The sequence below is a fragment of the Lithobates pipiens genome, unplaced genomic scaffold, assembly GCF_037356315.1.
Source record: "Lithobates pipiens isolate NorthernLeopardFrog02 unplaced genomic scaffold, aLitPip1_a1.2 Scaffold_19, whole genome shotgun sequence".
NCBI classification, from domain to species: Eukaryota; Metazoa; Chordata; class Amphibia; order Anura; family Ranidae; genus Lithobates; species Lithobates pipiens.
The window spans coordinates 419,567,688-419,589,098 of NW_027507764.1; the positions used below are offsets into that span (position 1 = coordinate 419,567,688).

At 44.4% G+C, this 21,411-nt stretch overlaps 1 protein-coding gene across 1 annotated transcript in view; it reads right to left on the reverse strand.

The window, feature by feature from the left end:
* Window positions 1–16,808, reverse strand: part of ROCK1 (Rho associated coiled-coil containing protein kinase 1) — a gene marked incomplete in the record, with an annotated part of 198,119 nt that extends 181,311 nt beyond the window's left edge. The window contains 1 exon segment of the mRNA XM_077492551.1: window positions 16,240–16,808. Within this exon segment, the coding sequence (XP_077348677.1) occupies window positions 16,240–16,332 (93 nt within the window).
* Window positions 16,809–21,411: the final 4,603 nt, after the last annotated feature.

The window sequence follows — 21,411 nt, forward strand, 5'->3', positions numbered from 1 at the left end:
GCGTAGAGTAAATCGATACCAAACATGTCATGCTTCAAAATTGCGCTCCATGTCAGGCCAGGGACAGGTCCAGATCGCCGTCACGGACCCGGCTCCTAACTTTTTTAGCTGGCTCCTAGATTCCAAGCAAATTTGTCAACCCCTGATATACACTATATATCCTCTAATAGTATATACAGTATATCTCTCCTCTAATGGTATATACAGTATATCCCTCCTCTAATATATACAGTATATCTCTTCTGTCTGTTATTCTCAGAGTGGATTAGATATTTTGCTCCCTAACCATATAGTTGGTTATTTATATTCACCACTGCATATAGAGATATTGAAGAATAAATTGCCTTTTTTTTTTTAAACTTTACATATTAACTAAATTATACACCACACTTTTTTTTTTAAGGTTATTAACCGATTAATCGAAACAATAATCGGCCAACTAATCGATTATGAAAATAATCGTTAGTTGCAGCCCTAGCAGCAAGCATTCACAACACGCATCATTGTGAAAATGTTAACCACATCATAACATGCACCAGCTGGTGTGAATGGGGCCCTTACTTGACAGGAGATCCCTGTAAAATGACAAAGAAACCCCAGTTGGAAGTGAACAGGGCAAATAGACAGCTGGTAACCGCATCCTCTACCTTGAAGCCTGGCCTTATCCTCAGCCACAACTTGCTCTTCTTTGAATGCTTTGATGTGATTAGCACCACTGTGAGACGAACAAGTGAACATCCGTGATCTCTGCAAGTGACCCTCAAATTGACCACAGAGCCACTCTGAATGGTGTAATATTAGTTATAAAGCGGTTGTTAACCCACTTTAATGGCTTCCTGACCGCCTCACACAGATATACTGCGATAAAAGGGCACATACAAGCAGATTAACGTACCTGTACATTGTCCTTTAGGAGGTGGCTTGCCTATTCACAATCGTCTCATGGAGATGAAGAACGGGGAGATTCTAAGGTAAACAAGCATCTCCCCGTTCTGCCTAATGATACTGCCACTGATCACCGCTCCCTGTAATTGGGATCGGTGATCAGTGACGTGCCACACACAGTACCTTCCCCACCCCACAGTTAGAGTCACACCCCAGGACACACTTAACCCCTACATCGCCACCTAGTGGTTAACCCCTTCACTGCCAGTGACATTTTTTAAGTAATTAATGCAATTTTTAAACACTGATCGCTGTATTAATGCCAATGCTCCCAAAAACGTGTCAAAATTGTCCGATGTGTCAGCCATAATGTCGCAGTCACGATAATAAAAAATAAATAAATAAATAAAATAAAACCCCCATCAATAAAAATGTCATAAAACTATTTTGTAAACGCTATAAATTTTTGCACAAAGCAATCAAACACTTATTGCAATTATTTTAACAAAAATATGTAGAAGAATGAGTATCAGCCTAAACTGAGGAAAAAAAAAATGTTTTTATATATTTTTGGGGATATTATAGCAAAAAGACACCACACAAACTCCTTTACAGCATTTCACGGCGGCTCCCAGCACTCTTGTTACCGGCCGTGTCTCCTCTCCACCCGTCTGACAGAAGCAGCTGGCGGGGCCGAGCTTTACCCGCTGGGACGCAAGTAGGAGAGGAGAGAGAAGACACAGCCAGTCACATGACCACTGGTAGCCACCGTGAGATGCACAAAAAGAGGATTTATTTTCAATAAAACAGAGACGGGGGCAGGGGGGTGCACACTATTTGGGGGAAAAAAAAAAAAAGATAGTATTAAAATATATTGGATATCCCTGCTGCAGGATGGGGGTGGGGTGGCACTGTCACTAGGTGGGGGGGGGGGGGGTAGAGGAGACAAAAAGAGGGCAGGCTGCAGAGGATAGAGGCAAGTAAACAGACCACAATGTCAGGGCTCAGCAGCCATGATTATTGTGGTCTGTTTGCATAGGGTGGGGGAGAAATTGGCAGGATCAGCCAGGGTTTTTTAATTACACAGCACAAGGACTATTTTTTTTGGGGGGGGGGGCTAATGAGGGAGACGGCTGCGGTATTCGTGGACATTGCTGGACAGGGTTCAGGTAAGTATTACGGGGCTGGAGAGGCTGCTACACACAGAAGGCTTTTTATCTTAATAAAAAAATAAAAAAAAATGCATGAAGATCAAAAAATAAATAAAAAACCTGCCTTTACAACTCCTTCAGAGCCCTTTCACACTGGGGGTGGCCGTGCATTCCCTGTAAAGCGTCACTCATTTTAACAGAATTTTTGCAATGTTTTTCGGACGCTGGCGGGGGCGCTTTTAACCCTAAAGTAGGAACCCTTCATTTTGTTTGCAAATATTAAAGGTTCTAGCTACCAGCAAGGATGAGTGCTTACATTTAAAGAGCACCTGTCATTTCAGATACATCACGGCAACGCCTGTTATGGGGGGGGATCAACTCACCGGCTGCCACCTCATCCCTCACCTTGTTGTGCCACTGCCGCATCACCAGCCATCCCATTAATATGAATGGGACTGTCGGGGAGTCAACAGCGGGTTAGAGGAGGAGCCACTGCAGGACACAGATGACAGCTGCTCTTTAAAAATGATGGATTAAAATCGACTATTTAAATAAAGCCTTTTTATTAGTAATTTAAATCAAATCCACCTTACTTCAAATCAACTTTTACAAGTGTATAACCAAAGCTGAAATACCCATTACAGGAGGAGCCTAATAATGACCTGGGAAATCAAGGGGGCCAAATCACACAAAAACTAAGTGACATTTCTTGGGGGTTTCTATACACCAATGATGTATAGAACGCTTCGAGGTTACTATGATTTAATTTTGCAGAAAGTTAGAAAAGCTGCAGATTGAAAAAAAGGAAAATTATATAATAAAATGAAACTTCAACATGGCTTGTGTAGCAATTGTAAATACCAAATAATTTTATTCACTATATTTTTTTCACAAAATTCGAGTTTCTCTTTAAATGTGTGCCTAACTTTGTGTCATTTGTTTTGCGATATGTGGTGCTTTTACAAAGTGATCTTGGTGGGTTTTTTCCCCTGAAATAAAAACACACACAGCAAGATCACCGGTCAGTATTCAGAGCTCTTTTCCCTGAATGACAGACCAGTGGGTGCAGGCGGTCAATGATTGGCAGGCACCAACTGATCAGCTTGTACCGTAACTAACCACAACATAGCCAGGGCTGACGTGACTAGCCAGAAATACCATTACAATCCCCTTATATATATATATATATATATATATATATATATATATATATATATATATATATATATACATACATACATACATACATACACATATATACACACACACACACTTACTTTATTTTTCCAGTATCTATACCCGACACTAACATTTTTATTAGATGTTTTATGGCAGAAGAAAAAATAATTTCTTCAAAATTTTCCATCTTTTTTCATTTATACCACAAAAAAATTAAAAAAAAAACAGTGGCAACCAAACACCACCAAAAGAAAAAAATAAAAATAAAAAGACATTTAATTTGCGTACAGTGTTGCATGAGTGCACAATTGCCAGGTAAAATAGCAGTGAGACAGCAAAAAAAATGCTCTGGTCATAAAGAGGGTAAAATCTTCCATAGGCCAAGTGGTTAAGCAAATAAGTGACATCACTGAACACAATGTAATATTTGAACTGTACTCTACTGGATACTGGAATACCACAATGACCCTCATGCAATCACTTACTGCTTACTGGGGTCAAACATGCCTTCCTTCAGTCTGCATAAGTCTCACCACACCATTCAGCCTCTCTTTCTTTCACATGTGTAGTCCAATAACCCGTAGCACATACAGTGTTTTGAAAAAGTATTCATACGCATAATTGTGAAGTTGAAGGAAAATGATAAATGGTTTTTACAAATAAATATCTGAAAAGTGTGCCATGCATTTGTATTAACCCCTCATTACTCCGATATGCCTAACTAAAATCTAGAGGAACCTATTGCCTTCAGAAATCACCTAATTAGTAAATAGAGTCCCCCTGTGTGTCATTTAATCTCAGTATAAATACAGCTGTTCTGTAAAGCCCTCAGAGGTTTGTTAGAGAACCTAAGTGAACAAACAGCATCATAAAGGCCAAGGAACACACCAGACAGGTCAGGGTTAAAGTTGTGACGTTCAAAGCTTGGGATTTTTGTTATAACTTATCCCTGTTTTAAACATCTCACAGAGCACTGTTCAATCCATCATCCGAAAATGAAAAGGAGTATGGTAAAACTGCAAACCTACATTACACATATACATAAAGACATGGCTGTCCACCTTAACTGAGAGGCCAGTTAAGGAGAGCATTAAGCAGACAAGAGGCTCACAGTAACTCTGGAGGAGCTGCAAAGATCCACAGCTCAGGTGGGAGAATCTGCCCACAGGACAACTTAGTCGTGCACTCCACAAATCTAGCCTTTATGGAAGAGTGGCAAGAAGAGGGCCATTGTTCAAAGAAAACTATAAGAAGTCCCCTTTTGCAGTTTGCAAAAAGCCATGTGGGGACACAGCAAACGTGCAAGAAGGTGCTCTGCTCAGATGAGACCAAAATTAAACTTTTTGGCTTGAAATAAAAACAGTATGTATGGTAAAATATTAACACTGCACATGACCCTGAACACACCATCCCCACCGTGAAACATGGTGGTGACATGTTGTGGGGATGATTTTCTTCAGTAGTATCAGGAAAGCTGGTCAGAGTTCATGGGAAGATGGATGGAGCAAAATACAGGGTTATCTTAGAAGAAAACCTGTTGGATTCTGTAAAAGACGAGACTGTGGCAGAGGATAACCTTCTAGCAGGAAACAACCCTAAAAATACAGCCAGAGCTACAATGGAATGGTTTAGATCAAAACATATTCATGTGTTAGAATGGCCCAGTTAAAGTTCAGACAAATACAATTGAGAACCTGTGGTAAGACTTAAAAATTACTGTTAAAGTAGTCGCATGCACGCAAAAAACACAAACCACGGTAAGGTCCCTTTCACACGGGAAGACCGCCTGTCAGTTTTAATATGCAGACCTGAACGGACGCTCCATACAGGTCTATGGAGTGATGGATGTCAGCGGTGACAGGTCTGCTGACAAACGATCTGCTAAATTCAGACGATGGAAACTCTATTTTCCATCCATCGGATCAAAATTAACAAGCGGTACGTTTTCATCCGATCCCCCATAGCACAGTGTGCAAAGACGGACCTGTCATCTGCCGGCTCTGCAGGAATCAATGAGGAGATCCCCACTGAGCAAAGCCGAGTCTATATACAGACAAACCCATGTGAAAGGGGCCTAGGGCAGAGGCATAATGAGCATCGCACACTAGCTCATTATGAAATACTTACCTTAGAACGAAGTGCCGCCATTTCTTCCAATCATGGCTGAGGGAGCCAACATGTGGCCTCTGTTTCTCTTCTGGCAAGCAGCATCTGCCAGACCTTCAGAGTGCACGCACCACTGACATCAGCGGCTGCATGCAAGGTCAATATCTCCAAAACCCTACAGATTTAGGAGATATTCATTTTACCTACAGGTAAGCCTCATAGGGTCACCTGTAGGTAAAAATGTGAAAGTGGGGTATACAACTGCTTTAACAGGTGCTTTCCATCCAATATGACAGAGATTGAGCTATTTCGCAAAGAATGGGCAAAAATGTTACCGTAGATGTGCAAATCTGGTAGAGACATCCCCAAAAAGACTTGCAGCTGAAATTGCAGCAAAAGCAGGTTCTACAAAGTATTGACTCAGGGGGGATGAATACAAATGCACACCACACTTTTCACATATTTGTAAAAAAAAAATTGTAACAATCATTTTTCTTCCACGTCACAATTATGTACCACTTTTTGTTGATCACATAAAATCCCAATAAAATACATTTATGTTTTTGGTTGTAACATGACAAAATGTGGAAAATTGCAAAGGATATGAATTATTTCTCAAGGCACTGTATGTACGCGTTGGAGAGTACAATGTAACGTAGCATGCAAAAGGCCAAGGATGAAGAAATACAAAAACATTTACCAAGTAACAGGCATCGGTAAAAAACAGCATTTTGAAAAGCTCAGCAAATTTCTAACCACCTTCTCATTCAATGAAGAAGTATGACTTATCCATGAGGTAAGAAGGCCGACAGCTGACTCTTCCCGTTTCAGAATCAGACATCGAGTAACACACAAATGAACTGTGCAGCCCCAGAGAAGATACAGTGCAGATCAGTGTCATGCAGGCACAGATACACACTGCAGGAAGAACTTCAAAGGGTTCACAGACCATTTTACTAACAAAGCTCGCGCTTACAAAAAGAACACAAAACATTGTGAATAAACTCCAGTGATGCATTTATCAGAAGGTAGGGCTTTTCATTATTCTCACTGTACTGGTACTTATGTGTACACAGTGCTTTTCCTGACAAGTAGCTTCTAGGAGTGGCAGCAATTATATAGCGGGAAGACCGCTGAAACCTATGTCAACCACTGGCAGTATAGACTACCTTGAAGTGTATCTAAACCCAAAAACATAATACTCTATTAACAGTGGTCATCAACCCTGACCTCAGGGCCCACTAACAGGCCAGGTTTTATTTATGACCTTGGGAGATGCAATCACCGAGCAGAAAATGATATTATCTTTGATCTATTTCAGTTATCTAGCAAACCGATATTTGCCCAAAAACGGGCACCGCTGTCTACGGCGCATGCGCCGTAGACAGCGGGGCGCAGGCGCACTGAACGCGGCAGTTCTAAAAATGGAGCTGCCGCATTTGTCGACTCCCGTGCGCATGCGCGGGAGTGACGTCATCGCGGCTTCGCCGAATGACAGCGGCGGAGCTGCGAGACGCCACCAGCAAGATGGATGCGGCGGACTACAGGGGACAGCGTGACTTCGCTGGCTCCTGTGTCAGGTAAGTGACACATAATGGGCTACTATGCGATGCATAGTAGTCCATTATGCTTTGCCTTTGCAGGGAAAAAAAAAAAAAGAGGAAGTAAACCCATCAGGGCCCTGAGGACAGGGTTGATGACCACTGCACTTTACCAAAATTATTAGGGCGCCTGCCTTTAATCACACCTGAATTTTAAATGGAATTCCCAGTCTTAAGCCCCATACACACTATCAGTTTTTCTGCTGAGTTTTTCCTTCAGATTTACCAAAACCATATAATATGAGGTCAAACCATAGGAGTTTCAATGTCTATGCAATCAGGCAGGCCCTTCTACTACATGGTTTTGGTAAATCTGAAGGAAAAACTCAGCAGACAAACTGATAGTGTGTATGGGGCTTTAGTATGTATGGTTCAATATTGAGTTGGCCCAACCTTTGCAGCTATAACAGCTTCAAATCTTCTGGGAACCTTGTGGACAGCTTTCCCAGAAGAGTTGAAGCTGTTATGGCTGAAAAGGGTGGGCCAACACAATATTGAACCCTACGCACCAAGATTGGGATGCCATTAACTGCTTAAATACTGGGCACTCCCACCCCCCCCCCCCTTTCCTGCTCAGGCCAATTTTCAGTTTTCAGCGCTGTCACACTTTGACAATTGCGCAGTCATGCAACACTGTACACAAATTAATTTTTTTTCATTTTTCTCAAACAAATAGTGCTTTATTTTGGTGGTATTCAATCATTGTTGGGTTTTTGATTATTTTTCTAAACAAAGAAAAAGACCAAAAATTTTGAAAAAAAATAAAAAGAAGTTGTTAGTTTGTCAGAATTTTTTTTTAAATAAGTAATTTTTATCCTTCACCGATGTACGCTGAGGCGGGACTGATATGCAGCACTGATGGGCACAGCTTGGTATTACTGCTGGGCATTGTTGGGGCTGAACTGATAATCAGGGCAGTGATGATCAGAGCCCTGATTATCTGCACAGGTCTCCCTGTCCCCATTCTCCCATCAGGGAATGCTGCTGATCAGCTCTCCTCGCCTCACTCTGTCAGTGTGAGGCAAAGAGCTGACAATTGTCATTTGTTTGTTTACATTCAAGTCAGCTGTGATTGGATACAGCTTATCACATGGGTATCACATGGGTAAAGAGCCACGTCATAGGCTCTTTACCAAGATCGGGGTCGCGCCCGTGTCCCAGTGACACGGTGCGCCCACTGTGCTGCAAGCCCTGCGGGCGCTCAAGTGCTTGGAGACTACGTCATTCCAGAACAACGGAGCATCCCGCCCTCTATTTGTCTATACAGTGGCTGGGAGGTAGTTAAAGTTCATTTGAATGTAAAGGCAGGTGTCCCAATACTTTTCGTAATATAGTGTATAATATAGCTTGCCACTCTTTTGTGGTGGTTGCATTAGCTTTAGGTTACAACTCCAACCACAGAAAAAATCCTGTTGATCTTGCCAGAAATTTGATATCCTAACTGTGCATTGAACTGAAATCTCAAACAATGTTATCAACATCCCCATGTAATTTTAGTGGCATTCCACCTTTAGTAGCAGGCCAAACAGTTTGAATCTCGGCCAGTGAGCAGGAACCGTGAATGGGCAGGCTGAATGTACCAAGTTGATAGACCAATCAACTTGGGTACAACCAGCATGCTGGGTTTTACCTGTGATCATCGCTAGCAGCTACAATAGCCGCTAGAAACAATCACGCTCTTATACCAGCAGGAATGGCTTCCCCCCCCCCCACTGGGAGAAGAAAATTGCCCAGCAGGAGGGATTCCCACAAACAATGTCTGTGTTGATCGGGGAAATACAGCGAATTTATTTCCTGCAACCTGTGGCTGCAGGAAATAAGTGTTCCATGTATGGCTGGCCTTAATGGAAAGGAGCAATCTGCAAGTCTGCCCTCCCCAACTCCCTAACCCAATCTAAAGCTGCCCATACACCCCTTGATACTTCTATGACTTATACGGCGACATTCTGAAGAAATTAAAAGATTTCTCCACCCATGCTAAACATCGCAGATTGATGAATTTCTCACTGCAGTTATTTTATTCCATCACCCAATGTTCTGCCAAAAACCGCAGAATGAACGGCGCCTGCGCACTGAGTCCAGGTTCAAGCTCCACCATCCAAGTGGACATAATCTGCCTGGTTCATTAGAAGCCATCCAAAATTCACTCAAACTGTCAACTTTACCTAGAACTATCCCCCCCCTCATCCCACAACAATTGGTTTTTGGTTCAAAAACTTACGCTCAGAAAATATGGAAACTGTCTGCCAACACCCTTCAGAAAATTCTACTTACCTGGTTGTCTCTGGCATCAGTATTTTGAAAACCTTTTCTGGCTGAAAGGTTCAGAAGTACTGTCTCCAATAAATCAGTCAGACACCCAAACAACAACATTTCAGGAGAGGTAGGAAATGACAGTCTCCAAATATTGCTCAGTACAAGCTTCATTTAACCCTTTACTGGCAGATGAACATTTTGTGTATACGTGATCTTTCTCCTAAACAACACAAGGATAAAGCTGGTTATCCATTGTGCATACAGATACAACATACTTTCCATGTTACTTAAGTGTCAGAATTGTTGCAAATAGCCAACTGCCCTCTCTGCCAGTTCTGAACCTGTTCGGGCAATCCTACTTAGAAACACCAATTATCTACACAGGCTTATAGTGAAATACTTCCCTATTTTCTCTAAGAGGACAATATTTAATCTCCAAGCAATTGGCAGGAATACCATTGAATTGTTACACTGTGAAAAACCGCCAATGTGTAAATAGCAACATGTCAAGCTAGCAGCATTGTTCCCAGCACAAACCCCATGCCAAGTCAAGTGGCTGCCTCCATTATAGCTTACTTATCGTTAAGTACATGTCAAACTCCCATCCGATGTCACTGCTGTCACCTTCTGGCTTATCACTGCCCTGCCATTGCCAGTGGCCCCATAACTACAAACATACACAGTATAGATAAGATTGAAGCAGCAATGAAAAACAAACCAGGTAGAAAAAAAAATAAAAAGTCAAGGATATAAATGACTACAGGTTCAATTACAAATCAGAACACTTCTTATTTTCATAAAAGTGAGTTATTTTCAACTGAAAACAATGACATTTGTAAATAAGGGACCACTTTAGAAGGCATATTCGGGTAACTGCATGTGGTTAACACCTGTAAAAAAAAGTATTTAGTATATGAATTTATATTTATTTTAAAGGGCATATTTACATTTACATGCAAGACAACCTGTCTAGCAAAACTGACAGTTCGATGGTTAGATGGCTTGTCCTAACACTGGTCAGCTTTTAAGCGTATGGCTACAACCCTTTATCCAAAAGAAAAAAAGCTTTCGAGAACTTTTAAATAGACATTTTCTGCAACGTTTCTATTTTCTTTATCACTTAGACCCCTTTTAAACTGGGGTGTTTTTCAGGTGGTTTTGGGCTAAAAATAGCGCCTGTAAAGCCCCTGCCCTGCAGCCCCAGTGCAAGAGCCAGAGGGCTTTCACACTGGGGCGGTGCGCTTGCAGGACTTTAGAATTTCCTGCAAGCAGCATCTTTCGGACTACGAGGGAGCGGTGTATACACTACCCCTGCCATTGAAATCAACAAACCCCCTTAGAAAGCTTACCAGAAAGCGGTCATTGTATTGGACCAAATAGCCAAGACATTTCCCGTTCACAGCTGTATGTAAACATGCCCCTTGTACACATGAGGCTGCAGAGCAGGGCACACCCGGGACATAGATGACTGGCCAAGTAAAGTGAAAGCTTCCTGGTGGGATTGGATTAAGATCTGTACACACCTGAGCTCATCCATGGTGCTGAGTTAAGTAGTATCGCTCTATATGGACCATACATCACACTGCAACAAGGCTCCAATCACACCTGAGCAACGCGAGATGCTTTCCTGGGAACATGCAAGCACTCGACACCAGATTTCCATTTAATTCTATGGGTCCTATTGACATCTGGATGATGCGCTTCACTTGTCATGCCAAAAATGGGTGTAAAAACCATACGTAAAAAAATAAACTGAAAATGAACAAAGAAGCTGATGGTCAAGTGTAAACCTGGCCCAAATACTATAATCTAGATTTAGTACATCAGAAAAATTAGCCCATAATACATAGAACACGGACTCCTCTATGTGCCGAGACCCACTCAACAGATGGAGGCCATTCTTATTCTTTAACTATAGCTGCAGGGAAAATGTATTTGTAGTCCTATGAAGTGAAATTACACCCAACAGGTTTTTATTGCCATCTGTGTCCCTGTAATGACAGCCATACACAGAACAATGTTATAGACGATTGTATTATCAATAGATTTCCTGAATGATCAGAAATACGATCGGACAGATCATTTGATGCACCATACACTTAAAGGATCAGTTCACTAATATTATATATATATATATATATATATATATATATATATATACACACACACATACATACACACACACACATACATTCTGACTGATCAAAAAAAAAATTTGATTGATGCGCTTCTTCAATAAGCTTTAGGTTGAATGATATTACTAGATTCTTAAAATCGTTTCATTATATCCTTATATGTATGGTCACCATCAGGGAGATCTATTCTATTTTTCCTGTTTACCATTATCATGAAAAAAAAAAAAATCAAAATTTTTTGGGTTGTCAACAGAACAGGAACAGAAGGCAGATTTTCCAATAAGGACACTCACTAGTTCTGGTGACAACCGGAGATTCCTGAGATATTTACTGTACCTATAGGTAAAAATCATTCATTGGAGTGTTCTTTCACTTTCAAGTGGTAGTAAAGTCTGTATTTAAACTTGAAACAATGACCATCTCCTAAACGTGCACCATGCATCCACATCTGAAATTGCCTATGTCACCTGTGCATGCGCAGTGATCCTCTGTATACAGTATGCTGTGGATTGTAGAAGGCTGTGCTGCAACTTCTGTACACGTGTGCAGGAGTGATGTCATTGTTGCCCCGAACAAGCAGCTGGAGCCCGTGAACCAGGAAGGAAGAGCGGGTGAAGGGTCGAAGCGCCAGGGAAGCCCTCGGTTGCAGGTAAGTGTCATGCCGTGCATACTAGAACATTATGTCAAAAACCTGCAGAGGACCCATTTCTTTATTTTTTGGTGGTTTCCTACCACTTTAAAGATCATCATACAATCAGATTGCACAATATCCTTAAAGCTCCCAAAGCCATACACTATAACCACTGATGGCGAACCTCGGCACCCCAGATGTTTTGGAATTACATTCTCCATGATGTTCATGCACTCTGCAGTGTGGTTCAGTATCATGAGAGATGCCATTCCAAAACATCTGGGGTGCCTAGGTTTACAATCACTGCACTATACAATCTGACTTTGCAGTCTACTTTCGATTTTTTCCAAAACTTTTTCCAAAAGCCCTCTGATGTGGCCCGCGACCTCCTGCTCTGGGATGGCTGGTCGGCATCCCAGAGCATCAGTGTTGTGAATGAAGCCAGCGGTAAAGGAAGCAAGCAATTGCATAGCAGAGCCACATAAGACAATGCTTCCTGCATAGCGCCATGTCCTGTCACAGGTGGAGTGATACCTAATGTACTCTGCCTCGAACAGCAACAGCTGGCGATACCCGAATTGAAGACTATTATTAAAAAGGTATGTTTGATACTATCACAGTGTATATATGGGCATATCTGTTCTGCAGTGGTCACCGTGCTGCTTTCAAACTGCACTGAGCCATAGACTTCTGTTATTACCTACAGGTTTGGTGCGCTTTCAGAAAGTGCACAACACCTGCAGGATATAATAGAATTCTATGGCAAAGTGCAACTAACCCCAAGAAAAGCCAGAGGTGCACTGCTCTGGGTAGACCACAGCACATCAGTGTGAAAGCAGCCTTAAGCCCCGTACACACGAGCGGACTTTTCAACATCCAAAGTCTGATGGACTGATTCCGTCAGACTATTCGATCGTGTGTGGGCTGCAACGGACTTTTGACTCGCCAAAGTCTGAAGGACTTTAGAATATGGAACATGCTTCAAATTTTTCCGAAGGAACTCCGCCGGACCCGGTCCCTTCGAAAAATTCGCTCGTGTGTATGCTATTCCGACGGACTAAAACCGACGCTAGGGCAGCTATTGGCTACTGGCTATGAACTTCCTTATTCGAATCCAGTCGTACGTCATCACGTTCGAATCCGTCGGAGTTTAGTGTGATTGTGTGTGGCCAAGTCCGCCCGGCAGAACTCCGGCAGAACTCCTTCGGACATAAGTCCTCTCGTGTGTACGGGGCTTGCGGCCCCTTTCACATGACTGGCCTGATCAAATCAGACCCTCCTTTCACCTCTATGGAGCAGCAAATGTAAACAGACTTGTGTCTGTTTACACCTGCATACCTTTAATCCGATCCACTAAAAGAAAAAAAAAAAAAAAAAAAAAAAAAAAAAACACAGAAGGGGATCTGTCCCCTTCCATCTGGGCGGATCGGAGGGCCCATAGAGTAGAGTGGGCTGTGTCCGCTCTGCATATGCCAAGTGTACACGGACCTGTCCACCCACTCTGCTCATTGTGGCCCACGACTGGTTACCAAGTCGCTTAAGTGGCCCTTGCTCTTCAAATGGTTAGGCACCCCTGCTGTAAGAAGACAAACCTAATCAACCTAGTTTATTATACCAAGACAGGCCTTTGCACTACATAGTTGATGGCAGATGTAAAGAAGATTGCACAGACAGTAAGATGTATGGCTAACTTTAGGATTCATAAAGACTGGGCTAAGAAAGGCCACTTTTACAGGTGTTTGCCATTTTCAGCCTGCAAAACACCTCTACACTAGCCTATGTGTCCAGGTACATTAGAAATGGCTGAAGGAAAAAAAAAAAAACACACATCAAAAGTGCAGAGGTGCAAAAAACCCATGAAACACCTAAACGCATGTAAACAGAGTGAGTGTTAATACATACCATTGACTAGAAGAGATTAATAATCTGGCCAATAAAATCCATTAACACTCAAAAGCTTGACACAACTGCATGTGCAATACTCGGCTTTAGGCACATTTTTTAAGCCGCTATTCTCCTCCCTGGAAAAAAGTATCCAGATGACCTAAACAGACATCATGTGTGTATGATGCCTTAGGCCCCGTTCACGTTTGCCTATTTGGAATCCCGAGTGAAATTGTTGCAACACTTCATGCAACTGCAAATCATGCGGCAAGTGGTGCATAATGCGCAATGTGCATTTGGGTGCCATTCCTTCTAGATGGCACCCCAAACATAATGTGATTTTGCCACAACTGTCACCCTGCTATCGTGACAAACTCCTTGGCACTGGTGTTGTGTCAAGTTAGCCATCTCATCAGAAACTCCAACCACATCACTTCTGGTTTCCTTAACCACTTCAGCCCCAGAAGGATTTAGCCCTTCCTAACTAGAACACTTTTTGCGATTCGGCACTGCATAGCTTTAACTGACAATTGCGCGGTCGTGCGATGTTGTACCCAAACAAAATTGATGTCCTTTTTCCCCACAAATAGAGCTTTATTTTGGTGGTATTTGATCACCTCTGCTGTTTTTATTTTTTGCGCTATAAACAAAAAAAATGTGACAATTTTGAGAAAAAAAAAAAAAAAAAAAATCAACATTTTTTACTTTTTGCTATAATAAATATCCTCAAAAAATATATATTAAATTAAATATATATTAAAAAATACATATTCTTCTACATATTTTTGGTAAAAAGTCGTAATAAGCGATTGGTTTGCGCAAAAGTTATAGCGTCTACAAAATAGGGGATTTATGGCATGTTTATTAGTATATATATATATATTATATATATTTTTTTTTACTAGTAATTGCGGCGATCAGCAATTTAAAATTGCATAGATTACTGTAAAAATGTCACTGGCAGTGAAGGTGTTAACCACTAGGGGGACGGGGATGGGTTAAGTGTGTCCTGGGGCGTGTTTTTAACTGTCTGGGGGATGGGCTGACGACACTGATAGCTGCTCCCGATGACAGGGAGCAGATGATCAGTGTCCTGTCACTAGGCATAACAGGGAGATGCTGTTTACATCAGCATCTCCCCATTCTTCAGCTCTGAGACACAATCGCGGGTATCACCATGGAAATAGAGTCTGTGGGTCCCGTGGGCCCAGTCACTGAGCTTGCGGCAGGCACGCACACGGTGGGTAATTCAAAGTAGCATATGGGTAAGTTACTTTGCCCAGCCGTGCCATTCCGCCGACGTATATATACAGGCGGCGGTCGGCAAGTGGTTAAATCATCATTAAGTGGAGATTTTGACAAATTTCTGTTTGAACACAACACTGTCAACCAAACACAGTCCAGTGCACGATACGCATGGAGAATGTTACTGCGCTCTGATACTAGCGGACAAAAAATGGCATCCTACAAGGCAGCGACAACTTTATCCTCATTTGCCACTGTGCTGTCAAAACAGCAAAATCTTCCTGTACCAGATTGTATTCGGTTGCCGGTATTGTGTCCAAAACAGCAACTCATTAACATCTCCAATTACTGCCGATTTAAAGAAACCGGAAGTGATGTGGTTGGCCTTTCTGACAAGTTGGCTAATGTGACAATACACCGGCCACACGCAAATATGCAACGTCTCGACAGCCAGGCCTTGGCACAAAAGTGGCTGCATATTTGCAAGCATTAGTGCAAACATCTATGTGCCGTAAGCGTGCGCCCCCAGCTGCTAGCGGAAAATGTTCCGATCATGTGACAGCTAATCATGGTGGTCACATGATTTTAAGCCCCACCTCCCAGCAAGTAAAACCCCTTAAGGCGCTGACAGGGGGTTAAAAAAATTGCATGAAGCTTGCCACCCAAAAAGGAGCAGGAGCTCTGAGCAAACATCAGGCATGGGGCAGCCAATTGAAGTTAATGCCCTATGCATGACACACGGAATTGCATGAAAATCGCCCACACAAATATCACAAGCAGGAATGCCAGTTCCCACTATGAGCTGTGTAAATGTTCCTTAAAGAGATTGTACAAACAGAACTTGTAGATAGCCGGAGTGTCGCTTCACACCTGAATGTGGTGCGGGAAACCCGTATTCCAGATGCACTGGGTTTGTTATCAATAGATCCCTAACGACACCCCAAACACAGTGCGTTAACCTGCATCAGATCACATGGTAACTCAGTTGTATTGCATTTATAAAAGTAGTGCATGCGCTATGTGGGTGCGATCCAGTGCAATGTCATCTGATTCAAATGAAGGAGCTGAAAATCACATAACACTGAATGGCACTCTGTGATCCAGAACTTTGGGGGATTGTAGTGATTGTATGTGCAGCCTTGTGATGGGGCTGACAGGACACTCACCAGCAGGCAGTCGGTGTTGACCTCAGACTTGGGGTCCCGTAACAAGACGTCGATCTTGGTGTAGCGGGAGTCGAAGCTCTCCCCGGTAGACATGATGATGATGAGTGTTGGTGACCCCGGATACTAGAAGCGGCTCCTCCCGTCCCCCTTCCTCCTCCTAGCGGACGGCTCAGGTGTGCGGCGGAGCTCCGTCTCCCCTCACCGCCTGTACAGCACTGTATTGGGCCCCGGCATCCTCCCCATGGGCCCCCGGACACATAGACACACACAGGCCCGTCCCTCCACTCCCAGCCCCCGGGGTGATGATGGCGGCGCTCCGGAAGACAGGTCCTCCTCCACCTCACAGATAAGCGCCGGGCCGCCCCGTCATGTCTCCTCCACACACACAGTTCTGTCCTCCCTTCCCCTCCTCCCGGGCTCACACACGGCAGCCAAAACGGACGAACAGCTCAGGCTCCTCCTGCCTCCTCACCAATCCTCAACAAACATGTCCGCCTTCCTGTTCAAACACTGTGCGGGACGGTACGGAGGGGAGACAGTGCGCCTGCGCCGGGGAAGGCGGGAGGGGGCAGGCCGGGTGAAGAGGACCTGTGCACAACACTGGGGAGGGGCGGAGCAGGTCGGATGAAGAGGACCTGTGCACAACATTGAGGAGGGAAGGAGGGGCGGAGCAGGCCGGGTGAAGAGGACCTGTGCACAACATTGAGGAGGGGCGGAGCAGGCCGGGTGAAGAGGACCTGTTCACAACACTGAGGAGGGGGCGGAGCAGGCCGGGTGAAGAGGACCTGTGCCAATACTGAGGAGGGAGAGGGCGGGGTCAGGCCAGGTGAAGAGGACCTGTGCCAATACTGAGCAGGGAGGGGGCAGAGCAGGCCGGGTGAAGAGAACCCGTGCACAACACTGAGGAGAGAGGGGGCGTGGTCAGGCCAGGTGAAGAGGATCTGTGCGCAACACTCAGAAGGGAGGGGGCGGGGTCAGGCCACGTGAAGAGTACCGGAGGAAAGGTCAGGCCGGGTGAAAAGGGCCTGTGCACAATACTGAGAAGGGAGGGGGCGGAGCATTCTAGGTAAAGAGGACCAGTGCACAACACTGAGGAGGGAGAGGGCGGAGCAGGCTAAGTAAAGAGGACCAGAGGGAAGGGGCGGGGTCAGGCTGGGTGAAGAGGACCTGTGCACAACACTGAGGAGGGAGGGGACTGAGCAGGCCAGGTGAACAGGACCGGAGGGAAGGGGTGGTGTCAGGCGGGGTGAAGAAAACCTGTGCACAACACTGAGGGAGGGGCAAGGTCAGGCCGGATGAAGATGACCGGAGGGGGTGGGGTCAGACCAGGCAAAGAGGAGCTGTGCACAACACTAAGGGGGGACGGGATGGGGTCAGGCTGGGTGAAGAGGACCGGAGGGAGGGGGCAGGGTCAGGCCGGGTGAAGAGGACTGGAGCAGGAGGAGCAGGCCTGGTGAAGAGGCCCTGTGCACAACACTGAAGAGGGGGTGGAGCAGGCCGGGTAAAGAGGTTCTGTGCACAACACTGAGGAGGGAGGGGCGGGGTCAGGCCGGGTGAAGAGAACCAGAGACAAGGGGCGTGGCTCAGGCCGAGTGAAGAGTAACTGTGCACAACACTGAGGAGGGGGCGGAGCAGGCCAGGTGAAGAGGACCTGTGCACAACACGAAGAGGGGGCGGAGCAGGCCAGGTAAAGAGGACCTGTGCACAACACTGAGGAGGGAAGGGGACCTGTGCACAACACTGAGGAGGGAAGGGGCGGGGTCAGGCCAGATAAAGAGGACCTGTGTACAACACTGAGGAGGGGGTGGAGCAGGCTGGGTGAAGAGAACCTGTGCACAACACTGAAGAGGGGGCGGAGCAAGTCAGGTGAAGTGGACCTGTGCACAACACTGAGGGAGGGGGCGGGGTCAGGCCAGGTGAAGAGGACCTGTGCACAACAATGAGGAGGGAGGGGGCAGGGTCAGGCCACGTGAAGAGTACCGGAGGGAAAAGGGCGGGGTCAGGCCGAGTGAAGAGGACCGGAGGGAAGGGGCGGGGTCAGGCTGAGTGAAGAGGACTGAAGGGAAGGGGCGGGGTCAGGCCGGGTGAAGAGGACTTGTGCTCAACACCGAGGGAGGGGCGGAGCTAGCTGTATGGTGACAACATGTACCCCCAGCAGGATCAGCTACGTCCATCTTCACCACTAACATCCTATCCATACCCAGTTCATCCACACTGAGGAGACTAAACAATAATGTCTACACCATTTTTGTTATCCGACCGACCTGCGACTTATATAAAATAATTGAATACAGCCATAGCTTCCTGCTGCCCTAATTTTGGGAGTTATGAGAATGGCCCTTCCCAGACAGGATATTGCGCTAAACCTGTAGCTCCATTCACACCAATCGCCACAATTTCAAATCACTGCAAAATGTGCTGACGCGTTAGCGATGCCATTACAGTGCCTTGCGAAAGTATTCGGCCCCCTTGAACTTTTCAACCTTTTGCCACATTTCAGGCTTCAAACATAAAGATATACAATTTTTATTTTTTGTGAAGAATCACCAACAAGTGGGACACAATTGTGAAGTGGAAGGAAATCTATTGGATTTTTGAAACTTTTTTAACTAATAAAAAAATGAAAAGTGGGGCGTGCAAAATTATTCGGCCCCCTTGCGTTAATACTTTGTAGAGCCACCTTTTGCTGCGATTACAGCTGCAAGTCGCTTGGGGTATGTCTCTATCAGTTTTGCACATCGAGAGACTGAAATTCTTGCCCATTCTTCCTTGCAAAACAGCTGGAGCTCAGTGAGGTTGGATGGAGAGCGTTTGTGAACAGCAGTTTTCAGCTCTTTCCACAGATTCTCGATTGGATTCAGGTCTGGACTTTGACTTGGCCATTCTAACACCTGGATACGTTTATTTGTGAACCATTCCTTTGTAGATTTTGCTGTATGTTTGGGATCATTGTCTTGTTGGAAGATAAATCTCCGTCCCAGTTTCAGGTCTTTTGCAGACTCCAACAGGTTTTCATCCAGAATGGTCCTGTATTTGGCTGCATCCATCTTCCCCTCAATTTTAACCATCTTCCCTGTCCCTGCTGAAGAAAAGCAGGCCCAAACCATGATGCTGCCACCCCCATGTTTGACAGTGGGGATGGTGTGTTGAGGGTGATGAGCTGTGTTGCTTTTACGCCAAACATATCGTTTTGCATTGTGGGCAAAAAGTTCCATTTTGGTTTCATCTGACCAGAGCACCTTCTTCCACATGTTTGGTGTGTCTCCCAGGTGGCTTGTGGCAAACTTTAGACAAGACTTTTTATGGATATCTTTCAGAAATGGCTTTCTTCTTGCCACTCTTCCATAAAGGCCAGATTTGTGCAGTGTACGACTGATTGTTGTCCTATGGACAGACTCTCCCACCTCAGCTGTAGTTCTCTGCAGTTCATCCAGAGTGATCATGGGCCTCTTGGCTGCATCTCTGATCAGTCTTCTCCTTGTCTGAGCTGAAAGTTTAGAGGGACGGCCAGGTCTTGGTAGATTTGCAGTGGTCTGATACTCCTTCCATTTCAAAATGATTGCTTGCACAGTGCTCCTTGGGATGTTTAAAGCTTGGGAAATCTTTTTGTATCCAAATCCGGCTTTAAACTTCTCCACAACAGTATTACGGACCTGCCTGGTGTGTTCCTTGGTCTTCATGATGCTCTCTGCGCTTTCAACAGAACCCTGAGACTATCACAGAGCAGGTGCATTTATACAGAGACTTGATTACACACAGGTGGATTCTATTTATCACCATCAGTCATTTAGGACAACATTGGATCATTCAGAGATCCTCGCTGAACTTCTGGAGTGAGTTTGTTGCACTGAAAGTAAAGTGGCCGAATAATTTTGCACGCACCACTTTTCAGTTTTTTTATTTGCTAAAAAAGTTTAAATTATCCAATAGATTTCGTTCCACTTCACAATTGTGTCCCACTTGTTGGTGATTCTTCACAAAAAAAATTAAATTTTATATCTTTATGTTTGAAGCCTGAAATGTGGCAAAAGGTTGAAAAGTTCAAGGGGGCCGAATACTTTTGCAAGGCACTGTACTTCTAATGGCACCCCAAGCATGCTGCGATTTTGCCGGGAATGTTGTGTGGTAAATCACACTGCAATCGCACCGTACAATGCTGTTACTCAAAAAGGAGCATGAGCTTCTTTTGGGCGACGTCGCACATTGTGATTTGCCCTTTTTGCAATGTGATTTACCACGCGACAATCGCAACGTGATTGGGTTGCCATTAGAAGTAATGGCATTGGAAACGTGTTCTGCATTTTTCAGCGATTTGAAATCATGGCTATTCCGCCTGCGATCTGGTGTGAATGGAGCCTTAGTAAGAGAACCAGAACCTTTACCAAGTGGAAAAGTGGGTTTGATAATAAAGTTGGCAGTGCCTCCACCCAGGACAGGGCCTCTGTGAACAGAGGGGATTCCCTTCCTGGGAAATTATCCATTAATCTAATCAAAGTAATTGGGAGCAGAAGAACTACTGCAACCAGCATATCACATTAACTATGAATATATAGATGCACAGCAGGCAGGAGTTAATACAAGTTTTATATAAGAAAATATCAATAATAGAACCAATGAGCCAATGTACAGACGGGTATTATCAGCAAAGGGGCCGATAAGAGTGGAACTGTGCACATATACAAGAATATACAGTGTATGGTTATTAACCACTTGCCTACAGGCCACTTGCACCCCCTTCCTGCCCAGGCCATTTTTCAGCTTTCAGCACTGTCGTACTTTGAATGACAATGACAAAAGTGCTACACTGTACCCAAATGACATTTTTATAGTTTTTGTTACACAAATAGAGCTTTTTTGGTGGTATTCAATCACTGCTGGATCGTTTATTTTTGACAAAAAAAAGACCAAGAAATTAGAAATTTTTTTTTACTTAGTTTCTGTCAGTAAATTTAATTAATTTTTCTCCTTCACTGATGTACGCTAATGAGGAGGCATTGATGGGCGTGGTGGTACTGGTGAAGAGGCACTAATATGCCACACTGATAGGTGGCACTGATATGTGGCACAGATGTGCCCTGATATGTGGCACTGATGGGCACTAATAGGTGGCACGGATAGGCGGTACTGATGGGTGGCACTGATGGGCATTGATGGACAGCAGTGATAGGCAAT